The following is a 13,543-nucleotide window of genomic DNA, read 5'->3' as shown; positions in this document are numbered from 1 at the left end:
AGGCAAATCATCTACGGTTTCTTCCATCAAAAAACGTAAGAATCAGATGGGAGTTAATGTTAAGTAATATTATTCTTGTCTTAATGATAAAATTGTCATAAAGACAATAATTTTTAACTTTCTGAAAAACTATTATCTTTTCAGCAACAAAGTCACGAAAATTAAGAAACTGTAATATGAATGAATATGAACCATTTATGAAGTCGTAACTTCATTCTCCCACTCTGCATATATATACAATCTAGAGATGTTACAGAAAGTAATAGTGGAGAGGTATGAAAATTAATCACAAATTAATTGTGGATTAAAAGTATTTTTTATTCTTTGCATTATCAAATTAGAGTATAAGACAGAATAGGAATAATACCAACAATCTCCCCCTAATGCAAAGATAAAGAACAAGAATAATTCCTGGGCAAAAGGAATGAACATGTACTTAAGTGTCAATATCTTCCGATTTAAATTAACACGTAGTGAAATGAGGCAACGACTAATATCCACAAAGTGAAGTGCTTTTGAACTAAATGGGCATGAGTTGAGACCCCCACAACACATACTATATTCTTAATTTTATGCAAACTCTGCGATACTAATAAAGAACTTTTATGGTTATGCACACACCTTGGGTCTTATGAAAGCTCTAGAAAGACATCACAAGTCTTTCATAAAAAGCGACCACACCTTTACACTCACGTCGGTGATTTCATCAAGTCTATCAACATATAGACCACCTTAAGGCTATGGAATCACTAAGAGCAAAATAAGCCCAACTTTATAAATCACTACCACACGCCATAGGGATAGGAAATGTAGTGTATATTGAGGTCTCATATGGCTTCATTTGACCACAAACGGGTATCCACCATACTTCCTCAATCCATGGGCTTTAGCTCCATCCCCCTCGACGTTTCAAGGATAAATCTCCTTGACAAACCCTTGGTTAAAGGATCCGCCAAATTTCTTTCGGATCTTACATATTCCAAGAAAATAATACTATGTTTCAATAATTATTTCACTATACCATGTATAATGCGGATATGTCTTCTTTTCACATTGTACACGCTATTATTGGCAATTTCAATTGCCGTTTGTGAGTCACAATGTAAAGAAACTGGTGAAGGTTGTCTTCCCCACAAGGCACGTCTGCCAATAAGTTTCTCAGTCGTTCAGTTTCTTGCCCTGCTAGCTCAAGAGCAATAAAATTAGATTCCATGGTCGAACGTGCTATACAAGACTGTTTTGAAGACTTACACGAAATAGCACTTGCACCCAAAGTAAACACATAGCCAATAGTGGAGCTAACTTCATCATTGTCAGTAGCCCAGTTTACATCACAAACACCTTCTAAAACAACCGTAAATTTATTAAAATGCAAACACCAATCCATATGACCTCTCAAATACCTTAGCAAACGATGAAGAGTATTCCAGTGTTCACTACTGGGGTTATGAGTATATCTACCCAACCTACTAATAACATAAGCAACATCAGGTCGTGTATAATTTATGAGAAATATTAACTACCAATTATCTTAGCATATTCAGGTTGAGAGACACTAGATTCTTTATTCTTTCTCAAGTGTATGGTAGGATCATAATGAATTCTCACAGGAACTACATCAAAACAATCAAACCTTTCCAACATTTTCTCAATATAATGAGACTGAGACAATGAAAAACCGTTAGCATTTCTTTTAAGTTTAATCCCTAAAATCACATATGCTTCTCCAAGATCCTTCATTTTAAATTTAGAATATAACAAATTCTTAGTCTCATTTACAATGTCCATTGGGGGGAAAGACTAACATGTCATCTACATACAAACATATAATCACACAATTTGATCCTACCGTCTTGGAGTAAACACAAGTACCAGATGCATTAGCAATAAATTCATTATCTACTAGTATGCTATTAAGCTTTTCATACCATTGCTTAGGTGTCTGTTTAAGACCATATAAAGACTTTCTCAATTTGCACACTTTATTCTCTTGTCCTTGGATCACAAAACCCTCAGGTTGAGTCATATAGAACTCTTCCTCTAAATCACCATTTAGAAAAATTATTTTAACATCCATTTGATGTATCACTAAATTATGAATAGCGGCTAAGGCAATAAGAGTTCTAATAGTTATTATTTTAGTCACGGAAGAATAAGTATCAAAGTAGTCAATGTCTTTCTTTGGTTAAAACCCCTAATAACAAGTCTATCATTATATTTCTCAATTGTACTGTTAGTTCTCAATTTCTTCTTAAATATTCACTTGTTACTTATAGGTTTACAACCTATGGTCAAATCACATAAGTCCCAAGTGTGATTAGAAACTATAAAGTCTAACTTACTTTTAATGGCCTCTTTCCAAAAATTAGCATCTACTAACCTCATTGCTTCATCATAAGTCTTAGGGCATTCTTCTGTTAAATAGGTAGACACTAATTCACAATTCAAAAGATCAAGCTCAATATTTGCAGTCAAGAAAGTAGTGATAAATTCAGGACCAAAGCTGACATCAATTATACGTCTCTTACTCCTTCTAAATTTATTTTCATGATCATTAGTAGTAATACTAGAAGAAGGTACAATATGAGAATTAACATACATAGATGTAGAAATATTTTTAGGAATATTAGTAGGAACATTGTCTTTCAATGGAAAAACATGCTCAAAAAATTATGCATCTCTAGATTCATAAATAAAATGATCATTCAAAGATAGAAATCTATATGCAGCACTGCTTTGAGCATAACCAATAAAAACGACATCAAAAGTCTTGGGTCTTATAGTTACTTGTTTAAAATCAGGTATACCAACACTAGCCAAACACCCCCACACTTTTAGAAATTTCAAGTTAGGGGCAAATCCTTTCCATAACTCATAAGGAGTTTTATCTACCTTCTTATGAGAGACTTTATTAAGAACATAACATGCAGATAAGACAACTTCCCCCACACCTTGTCAGATAAACCTGAATTAAAAAGCATAGAATTCATTATTTCTTTAAGTGTTCGATTTTTTTGTATGGCTACACCATTTTGTTGGGGAGTATAGGGGGCACTAACCACATGTATAACATCATATTTCTCACAAAAGGCTTCTAGAGTATTAGTATAATATTCACCACCCCTATCAGACCTAAGTCTCTTGATTTTCCTGTCTAATTAGTTTTCTACTTCTGTTTTGTATTTTAAGAATATGCTTCCAGCCTCATCCCTAGACTTAAGAAGATATACCTTAGTGTATCTCGAGAAGTCATCTATAAAAGTGATGTAGTATTTCTTTTCACCCTTACTAATAGTGTTCTTGAAATCAGCTAAGTCTGATGCACTAGTTCAAGCAATTCTGTCTTTCTACTAGTTATATTTTTAAAAGGCTTTTTGGTATATTTTGCTTCTATACAAAGAGGACACTTGAACAAATTATCAACATTAACCACAAGAATTAATTTTATTTTTTAAAGTCTTTTTATAGAAGCAATATTAATATGACCTAGCCTATCATGCCACAAATCAATAGACTCATCAATATAAGCAGAATTAGAAGTACTTGCATGACTAGTAATCTCTTGAACAATGTTCAATATAAATAAACCTCCATTGAGGTAACCCTTCCCAACAAAGTCTCCTCCAAAAGAGATAACAATTTTATCAAATTTAAAAATAGGTTTAAGGCCTGCTTTGTTGAGAAGTGCACCAAAGACTAAGTTTCTACGAATAGAGGGAACGTACCGAACATTGTTCAAGGCTAAAGTTTTTCCAAAAGTTAACTTAAGAAGTATTTTTCCTTTACGCATAACTCTAGCCGTAGTGGAGTTACCCATATAGACACACTCACCATCAGTAGATTCCTCAAAGTCATGGAACAATTCCTTATTGGCACAGAGGTGTCTTGAAACGCCTGTGTCTAGTATCCAATCAGTTTTGTTAGCCACTATATTTGCCTCAACGACCACAACAATAATCATATCACCACTTTTAGTAAGGTTAGCTTGGACTGGAGCTTTCCCCCCATGATTCGAGCTTTGTCCTTGTCTTTGGTTGCACTGAAAAACCTTGTGACCAAGTTTTTCATAGACATATCAAGGTCCTTTCGACTTTTGTATTTGGCTCTCCGGTTTATTTAAGTAGTTCTGCTTCTTCAAATATCCTTTTTTTTTTGCCTTTCTTCTATTTGCCTTTAAACTGTCTTTCACAAAAGTACTAGCAGATTCCACAAGGTTAGCTTTAGAAGAATTAAGAGAGAGAGATTTCATCTTATCCTTAAGACGTTATTCCTCTTCCTCTTTGAGACAGGTTGTTTTCTCAGTCCTCATGTGATTGATCAGTTCTTGGGGAGTTAAGTTATTCTTCTTGTGCTTGAGTTGGTTCCTGTAATCACTCCAGGAAGGAGGGTACTTTTCAAGCAGAACATTAACTTGAAGAATCTCACACATCTCAATGTCTTTGTTCAAAATATCAGCAGCCAAGTTCTCATACTCATGAACTTTCTCTATAATTAGCTTATCATCGACCATTTGGAACTTGATCCATTTTTCAACCATATACTTCTTCTTTTTTCCGCATTATCTGCATCATATTTCTTCTCCAAGCTGTCCCATATGACTTTAGCACATTTATAATTTATAAATAAATCAAACTGAGGGTTAGTCATATGGTTAAGCAGGGGCCCTCGAACAATTTTATTATCTTTTTCGATTTTCTTTTTAACAACATCATCAACAACAATAGCAACAATAGTATTAGAACCATCAACAACAACAATAACATTCGAAACAACATTAGCAGAAGGTTCGTTGAATAAAACATAATCAACTTCTAATTGTTCGAAGAAAATCAAAAGTTTTTGGGACCAATGCGTATAATTGTTTCCATCTAAAGGCTCGAGTTTCGACAGATCGGGAAGAGTTTTATTCAAAGTGATAGCCATTGATCAATATTATAAGCGAAGTCGCTTTCAAATTGTTAGAAAAATAGTTGATAATATTGACCAAGAATAATAAAAGAATAGAAATAACTTATCGAATAAATAGTGTCATTGCAAGCCAATACCCTGAAAGTGATTTCAGTCCGACTGGGTGCAAATCATTAAGATCGGTCACTCCCCAAGATTCCACAGTACTTTCAAACACGTGTACTCATAGCTGAAAGTTTGGAGTTTGCAAAAAAAAGAATTGCCCGAAAAAATAGGATGGAGAATAGTCTTTTGAAAGGACGAGAGAATAATATTTTTGGTTGGTTATTTAGTTCACAAATGATGATGCTTATATAGGCAAATCATCTACGATTTCTTCCATCAGAAAAACGTAAGAATCAAATGGGAGTTAATGTTAAGTAACATTATTCTTGTCTTAATGACAAAATTATCATAAAGACAGTAAATTCAAACTTTTTGAAAAGCTAATATCTTTTCACAAACAAAGTAACAAAAATTAAGAAACCGTCATATGAATGAATGTGAACCATTGATGAAGTAGTAACTTCATTCTCCCACTTTGTATATACATACAATCTAGAGATGTTACAAAAATTAATAGTGGAGAGGTATGAGAATTAACCACATATTAATTGTGAATTAGAAGTATTTTTTTTTATTCTTTACATGATCAAATTAGGGTATAAGACATAATAAGAATAATACCAACAATTGTAACAAGCAGGGCTGGGTCCCCAATTTCAAAAGAAATATGTTATGTGTTAATTATTCCTTAAGAAAGTTCAAGTATTTTATACAAAGAAGTTATCATTATGAAGTTGATGTAATTGTTGACATATGGAAAAGTCCTCACGAGTAAAGTAAATATATCTTTATGGTTTCCTTAAACATGATATAACCTTCAATTTGCATTTTTTATATTCTGTCCACTAAACCACAATAGTCACTCTAATATTGATGGCTTTATATTTCGAATTAAAAGTGTTAATAAAAGTAGTATGAGTAATAGATAATACTTTAATTAATATACTTAATTACATAAAAAGACTTGATTCTTTTTAAAATGCCTAATAATTGCCTCAACGGAAATAAGTTTTTCAAAATAAAAATAGATAAAATCTTACATAAGCTCAATAACGTCTAAAAAATAATTAAATCGGTTAGCTATATTATCAATTGAAAAATAATTACTAAAAAAATCAATTATAAAAAGTTCGGGCCTCTAATTATAGTTGCACTTTAAGCCCCAAGTATATCGAGCCGCCCATGTAATAAGTTGTTTACGTTCTACTAACTTCTCGAAATAAATAATTCAAAATAAATAATCGCTTTTCTTGGCTCTTGCTTCTAGCCTAATACTTTAATCACACATGATTTCCATTTTGTGTCTGACTATGAATTTAAATTATTTTTTAATCACATATACCAATAACATATTGTATAATCTTTTTGCTTTATTGGTGGTTAATATACATCTCTAACATTTCAATTCTCCGTCTCTCCAAACGTCACGCGTATTTATTGACTAATAACACAATATTATTTATTATTTGGTATTTTGCTTAAATATTTGAAATAGACATTACTGGTTTATTGAACTTCACATATTCTACCCCAAAAATAAATTAAATCCCCAAATCACAGTACGAATAGAGTTTTAAATTAATGTTTTGTATCAATAAATAGAATTAAATATTATAATATTATTTTTAAAATATACTTATTATGCCATTTTAATTTAGTTTCCACGATAGACTCGAAATAATTGATGTAAATTTTTCGGTTTAACGCTTAGATTTTTTAGGGGAATTGACACCATATAATAATGCATTAGTATAATTGGTATTTTTTGGGCTTTAATTTAGTTTGGCAGTAGAAGCCCAAAAACTTTGGCATTGTATAGCCAAATTTAAAAAAACCTACTTCCTATTTATTTTCTCTTTTTAACTCCCCCCTCCCCATTTCTCTATAACATACGTATCTTCTTTCCCCCCTCCTTTCTCTATAACCTACGTATCTTTTCTTTTCCCTCTCCCTTTCTCTCCTTATATTTCTTTTCTATCTCTCCCCTTTCTCTCTCTCTCTCTCATGATTTAGCGAAAACTATGGCAAATTATGCAAAAAAATCAGTGGGATGAAAAGATAAGGTTGATGTCACATAAGAGAAAATCAAAAGCAAAAACTAAGAGAAAAAATAGAGTTCAACTTTGTTTTTCTTCTCTCTTTTTTGTTAGATTGAATGAGTGGGTGTGATTAAAATTGGTTGAAAACACCTAGACAAGGTTATATACAAAATTTGAGCAAGATTAAAAGTGATTTTAATTGGTTTCGGGTAAAAAAATCAGACCTAAAAATTCAATTACGACATGTGTATAACATGTTGTATATCGTATACATCGGTGTATATCACACACATATTTTTATGGACGTCTGTGTATATTACTTTATATATCGTGTATATAACACAAATTTTTTATGGACGCCTGTGCATATCACATTGTATATCGTATATATAACATATATTTTTATGGATATACACAGATACACTTGATACAAGAGATATCACTAATGTACATGGAGATATACACGGGATACAATGGGGGATACACATGCGGAGTCGTCTTAAAACTTGAGTTTTCAATCTGAAATATATTATACAAAGAAGGAAAATAAAATTTTGATATACTTTTTAATATACACATTATTATTATGTTATACAGTGTGATATACAAATAATATAATTATTATTGTATTATATATATTTGGATATACATATAAAAAAATTTAAAAAATAATTTAGAAAATTTTTGGAGATTTTTCGGATACTATTAAATAAAATAGAACCTAATTGTCATGTCGAATATCTATTAAATGTGGTGAATTCGCCCCCTTTAATACCGATACTTCGAAATCAGAGTCATCATCTGTATGAAGAGATGAAGATTTGACCATTGTAACTTTAGATTTTGATTTCTTAGAGGTTGAATTTTTACCCATCTTTCAAGTTGAAGAGAATGTTGATATGCTATGGGAAATTCTATAAAAGATTCTAGATATAGAGAATTACCCAAGAAAAAGATTAAGAGAAATCTAACAAAGTAATTATCGGAGAAGAAGAGAGAAATTTGGGGGATTGAAAAATACGGAGTGAAATTTGGGGAAGAAAGAGAACAAGAGCTTAAAGAGGAAGAGAGGGGAGAGTGTTGTACGTTTCTTTTGATTTTGCATAAAAATAATTTTGGCTATAAAAATCAATTAAATATAAGAAAACCTTAATGTTGGGCCATAAGGTACTAATATCTAAAACTAAGACCTTTTTTATACCAACTCTCTTCATAGGTTGCTATACCATGCCATTTTCTCAAATAAATATGGAGTTAATAGCAAAATTACATGTTCGATTCACGCACTGGGCCCTGTGATTAAAACCTGCAAGCCCACAATATCTTCTAGCCCGTTTGCCTTGACAATCACATCAATATCCTGATTGATTACAGCCCCTAATTTCAAATTCCGCGCGAGCTTCTCAGTTGAAAAACACTTTCCCTAGGCTCGGCTCCCAACTTGCTCCTCTCCATTTTTCTTCTGCGGCGGTGATCGGTGATCTATTTCTCTGGCAGAATTGAGTTGTAAGTTTCCGAAACGACTTTTTCTTCCTAACGGAAGTTGGTTAAATCAAGTACGTCTCATAAACATGTTCTAATTGCTTAAATAAGATAAGTAATTCAGTATCAGCAAATTTGAATAAGAATCCACATTATTATAAGTTCATATTTGCTGATTGCATTCGTCATTCGAGTATCGTATCTTAAAAATTCCACTGATAGACCGCATTTGTTTTGAGATCTATTGACGAAGAATTATGGATGAAAATTGGTAAACCGCTGAATTTAATTGTCTGATTAAGCAATTTCACAAGCATCGGACAGCATAGATACTATATTAATGATGACGAGAGGCATGATATATAGATTATAAGTGATTCACGTATTATAAGCTTGACCTATATCAATTAGGAATGTACTGTTTTTTTTTCATTTGTGTGATTCTAATTCTAATTATGCGTCATGAGTATTCTGCTGTTTAGGTGGTCAACACTGCATAACTAAAGTTTGTGATGATTTGCTCATCATTTCATACGTTGCTTGTTCTGACTAGTACTTTCAGATTGATCCATGCTTGTTCTGATTAGAAGTCCTTGTGTTTTCTATTAAAATAGTACTGATTTGTTTGGTTTCGGGACTAGTTTAAATCTTGCATTGACCACACATAACCATATTTTGATATGTCTGTCTTGGTTAGTTTCGAGTTGTAAGTTTCCGAATCAACCTTTTCTTCTGAACCGAAGTTGGTTAAATCAAGTACGTGTCATAAACTTATTCTAATTGCTTAAATCAGATAAGTAATCAGTATCAGCAAATTTGAATAAGAATCCACATCATTATAAGTTCTAGGAGTATCAATTTGCTGATTGATTGCATTCGAGTCTCGTATCTTAATAATTTCTGCATTTGTTTTGTCAATTGAAGAAGAATTATGGATAAAATTGGTAAATCATTGAATTAATTGTCTGATTAAGCTATTTCACAAGCTCCAACAGCATAGCTACTATATTAATGATGATGATGAGAGGCATCATATATGGATTAAAAGTGTGATTCACGTGCGTACTATCTTGAAGCTTGACCTATATCAATTACTCGACCAAGGAATGCACTGGTTTTTTCATTTGCGTGATTCTAAGTAAGCGTTATGAGTATTCTGCTGTTTAGGTGGTCAACACTGCAAGCTTTAACTAAAGTTTGGGATGATTTGCTCATCATTTCATTGGTTGCTTGTTCTGACTAGTACTTTCAGATTGATCCATGCGTGTTCTGATTAGAAGTGCTTGTGTTTTCTATTAATTTAGTACTGATTTATTTGCTTTTGAGACTAGTCTCACATTGACCATATTTAACCAGATTTTGATATGTTCGTCTTGGTTAGTTTGATAGACACATTATACATTTTGCATAACTTTTTAAAAGTATATCTGATATTTGATAGAACATTACATGTGTATTCCAGTTACTAAGTACTTATGTGCGAATTGTCGCTAATATGGTGTCACTTTCCTGGCATATTCATTTCTTGTTGTTGCAGTCTCTTATTATCCAGTTTTTGCTAGTACAGATCCACAATGGAACTAGAAGTTGCTGATGTCACAAATAAGCGCCTGAAACCTTCTGTATGCCCCCTTATCTTTTAAATCATTTTAACATCATATTTTTCCTGATAGAAGTAAACTTTGCTGTTAGGTGGAGGATAATGAAACCACACAGATTGATAGTGAAATTGCGAAGGCTACAGAAGAAGAAACTGCAGCTGCCACACTGGCATCTGAACAGATGGAGCTGGAGATTGCTAATATTCTTGAAAAGATCAACCGTTTCACTAACCTGGTATGATTTAAATTCTTAATTGCATATACCTAGGGAAATAACTAGGACAGTGACATAGCATAGAAAGAAGAGACGGTTGAAACCCCCAGCCTAATGAAGCAAATGATGGACTTAAATGTCGTTAATAACAGCGTTCGGTATTTGAGTTTGGCTCATACTCTTTGATATAGGTGTGAATTTCTATATTGGTTGACACAATTCTTGTTATCACCTTGAGAAGGTCTCTGAACTGCTGGAATCAGGGAAGTCCATGCTGAAGGAACTGAGTAATGAGTTTGAAGAGCGGATTATTTTGTAAGTGTGGAAGTAGAAAATTAACTAATTAGGTCAAGGTTGGTTACAAATGCTGAAGCATATTTATTTGCAGGCTACACAAGGAACAGATGGAAAAGTGGCAAGAAGAGATTAAGGAATTGCGCTTGCTTGATACTTCAAATGAGGAGGCTGATGCTCTTTTGGGAAATGCTAAATATCTACTTCAGAATGTCCAGGGTGAATCCTGAGCTATCTGAACTATGCTAAAGCTTCTCAATAGGTAAGCCGTTCACGTTATGCTGGGTAATTGACATTTTTTTGCATTTCTATGGGTTTTGTCACCTTGGTTGGTAGTTCTGTTCTTACTAAAAGAACAATAAGAGAGCCTTACATGATCGACAAGAGGAGAAAAAGAATACATTTGAAGAATTGCCGTACATTTTGTTGCTAACTGATGTAAAGCTGCTTAATACTTCCCCTATGACAAACTTCTATAGTTTTCTGACTGAGAAGTCTACAAAAAGTAATGCAAACTGGAAACAGTGAGCTTTTGGTGCACATATCCATTGGATTTCTCAATGCTCGTCATGTTGTTATTTTGCTCTCCAATCTATATTTCCTTTTTGCTGTATCTGCTGTGAGCCTGCTCCATAAGTTGTTCACAGCAAGCTGATTTTCTTCATAATGTTTCTCTCCATCTATTACTTTAATCACCTTATTTGATCTTATATGATCCAAGGCCGAAGCTCTCTTTTAATCGCCTTACTTGATCTTATATGATCCAAGGACCAAGCTCTCTTAGAGATTTGTAAGTATCAACCTTAATTCCATTACTTTTATGGAAAAGCACATATAAATTATTTTCATCATGCTCTCAGATAGAAAGCAGAGTGGGGTTCCGAAGATAGGAGCTTCAATATAAACTATAAAGTGCATTTTTTCTATTTGAGGCCTAAAAACTAGTTACATCGGGACACAAAGAGAAAAAAACATATGCAGTAGTAGAAATATATATCATTCTCTGCTTTCAGCGAGAACCTAAAATTGTCAGTTCCAATTTTCATTCCATTTGCTTTAATTCTTTGCAAAAAGTTGTCAAACGTGGATAAGACTGATCCAACCATCTAATCTAATCAAAATTAGAGAAAACACGAGAAGAAGAAACGGATTAAACATGGAAGCAATTGAATAAAGAGGAAAACTGAGATAAACTCTTCTAAAAGGATCACAACCATCTAATATCTTCACTGAAGTCATATTTACATAGAAACAAAACCTAAAGCCCTCTCAAAAGGGAGAGGAATAGAGATGATAGAACCTAAGTCTATGTCGGCCTCTAGAAAATGAAAAACACCATGTTTGAGTCGATACTTCTAAGAGTCGCCTACGGAGATGGGTTGGCCGGAGATTAGTCCAAGGCGTGATCTAGAGTGTTGCCTGGTCATGACCTCCCTTGCTAGAACTGGCCAGTCAATTACGTTTCTTTCAGACTCTTCCTCCTTAATCTTCTTCACCTGGCTGTGCATAAGATGATGATAGTCAGCCTCTTGGTTTTGCTCCAAGAATCCGTCTTCTTTCTTTGCCATGTTGTTGTTCTTCTTCTCCATATGAACTCACAAAAATAGGCAGTCTTCAGTCTTCCTCACATAACCATCACTGAAATGGTTGCCTATAAATATAGATTTGGTGAGTTTGGCACCCAACCGCAACTCCCAAGAGTTTCTTTCTTTGTTTATCTATTCTTTTCCTTTTGTGGTTGGGAAGTTTAGTTGCGATTCATGAGTCGTAGTTAGAGAGGGAAGTGAATCAGGAGGTTGGTGGAAATTGAAAAGTTCTTTTTGTCAGATTGGATAGATACAGAGTTTGAGACTTAATTAGAATGGAGAGGACTGTTTAAGACCACATCCATATACATTAATTTCTGACCGAAAATCAAGTAAATTCAACCCTACGCGTTAGGTAATACTACACGTACACGTACACGTGAAATATTACACCATTAATATCACGAGGAAGGTAAGATTAGTTATTTAGCTTTCATACCTTATGACTCTTTCCTTTCATACAATAGAACATCAACCTCTATTCTAGGAGTCAAAAGATACATGCACTAAGTTGATAGATAACACAGGTTTGAGGTTAAATGGTACATGAATATTGATGAGATAATGGATTTAATTTATATAAATTAAAAAAATTATACATTTTAGTTAGTTACTTATTTTTTTCTTGGATCATTAACTTAATTGTTATTATACACAGGTAGCTGTAATTAAATGTTTATGTAACTTGATAGTTTAAGATTTATTATAGTTCTCCTTTATAAAACTTACTGTAAATCCTATGATAATTTTATGCTAAGTGTTACACATAAAATATGAAAATTACTAAGCTAACTATAATACTCCGTATTCTCTTTTATTTGGTGAAAGGCACCCTAATCCTTTGGACTGGATGATGCTCAGATTTCTTTCCCTTTCTCATCTATAATTTCAATGCATGTACCGTTTACTTCATGTGTGAACGTGGAAAAGAACCTTAAAAGGTGAAAAGAACAAAAAAGTAGTCTAGGTTTTACTTTGATTTTGTACTTGTGATGAGGTATTACGTGTATTTGGCTGGTGACATGGCTCTAGACGGATTTGAGAAGTTTATGCGGTTGGGTTTGCTGCGGCTTGTGGGCAAGCCCTTTTCAATTGCGTGAAGCTTCCATTATTGTGACCCGGTAATTATCGGCCGATAGCGTGTGAATGCAGACGAAAATTGATTTTTTAAATTTTCTCATTTTTTAAATTTGTTGTTTAATTAAACAATTAACTGCCCACTCCGTCCCAATTTATGCGGACCATGAGTTTAAAAAAGAAAGACATTTAAAATTTATAGTCTAAAACAAGTCATAAATGTTTATGTGATTGTAA

At 33.1% G+C, this 13,543-nt stretch overlaps 1 protein-coding gene across 2 annotated transcripts; it reads left to right on the top strand.

The window, feature by feature from the left end:
* Positions 1–8,305: 8,305 nt before the first annotated feature.
* On the top strand, positions 8,306–12,334 carry LOC107818632 (uncharacterized). 2 transcript variants are annotated; one of them, XM_016644674.2, is made up of 5 exons: positions 8,306–8,558; positions 10,072–10,156; positions 10,227–10,370; positions 10,591–10,664; positions 10,738–12,334. In XM_016644674.2, exons 2-5 carry the CDS (start codon positions 10,109–10,111, stop codon positions 10,871–10,873), a joined length of 402 nt encoding a protein of 133 aa, XP_016500160.1. In that variant the 5' UTR covers positions 8,306–8,558; positions 10,072–10,108; the 3' UTR covers positions 10,874–12,334. The 2 variants fall into 2 exon arrangements, with proteins under 2 accessions (XP_016500160.1, XP_016500159.1); XM_016644673.2 differs by having other exon boundaries at positions 8,308–8,558; positions 10,102–10,156.
* The last annotated feature ends 1,209 nt before the right edge of the window (positions 12,335–13,543 follow it).

This window comes from Nicotiana tabacum, chromosome 4, assembly GCF_000715075.1.
Source record: "Nicotiana tabacum cultivar K326 chromosome 4, ASM71507v2, whole genome shotgun sequence".
Taxonomy (NCBI): Eukaryota; Viridiplantae; Streptophyta; class Magnoliopsida; order Solanales; family Solanaceae; genus Nicotiana; species Nicotiana tabacum.
This window is presented reverse-complemented; position numbering and strand designations above follow the sequence as displayed.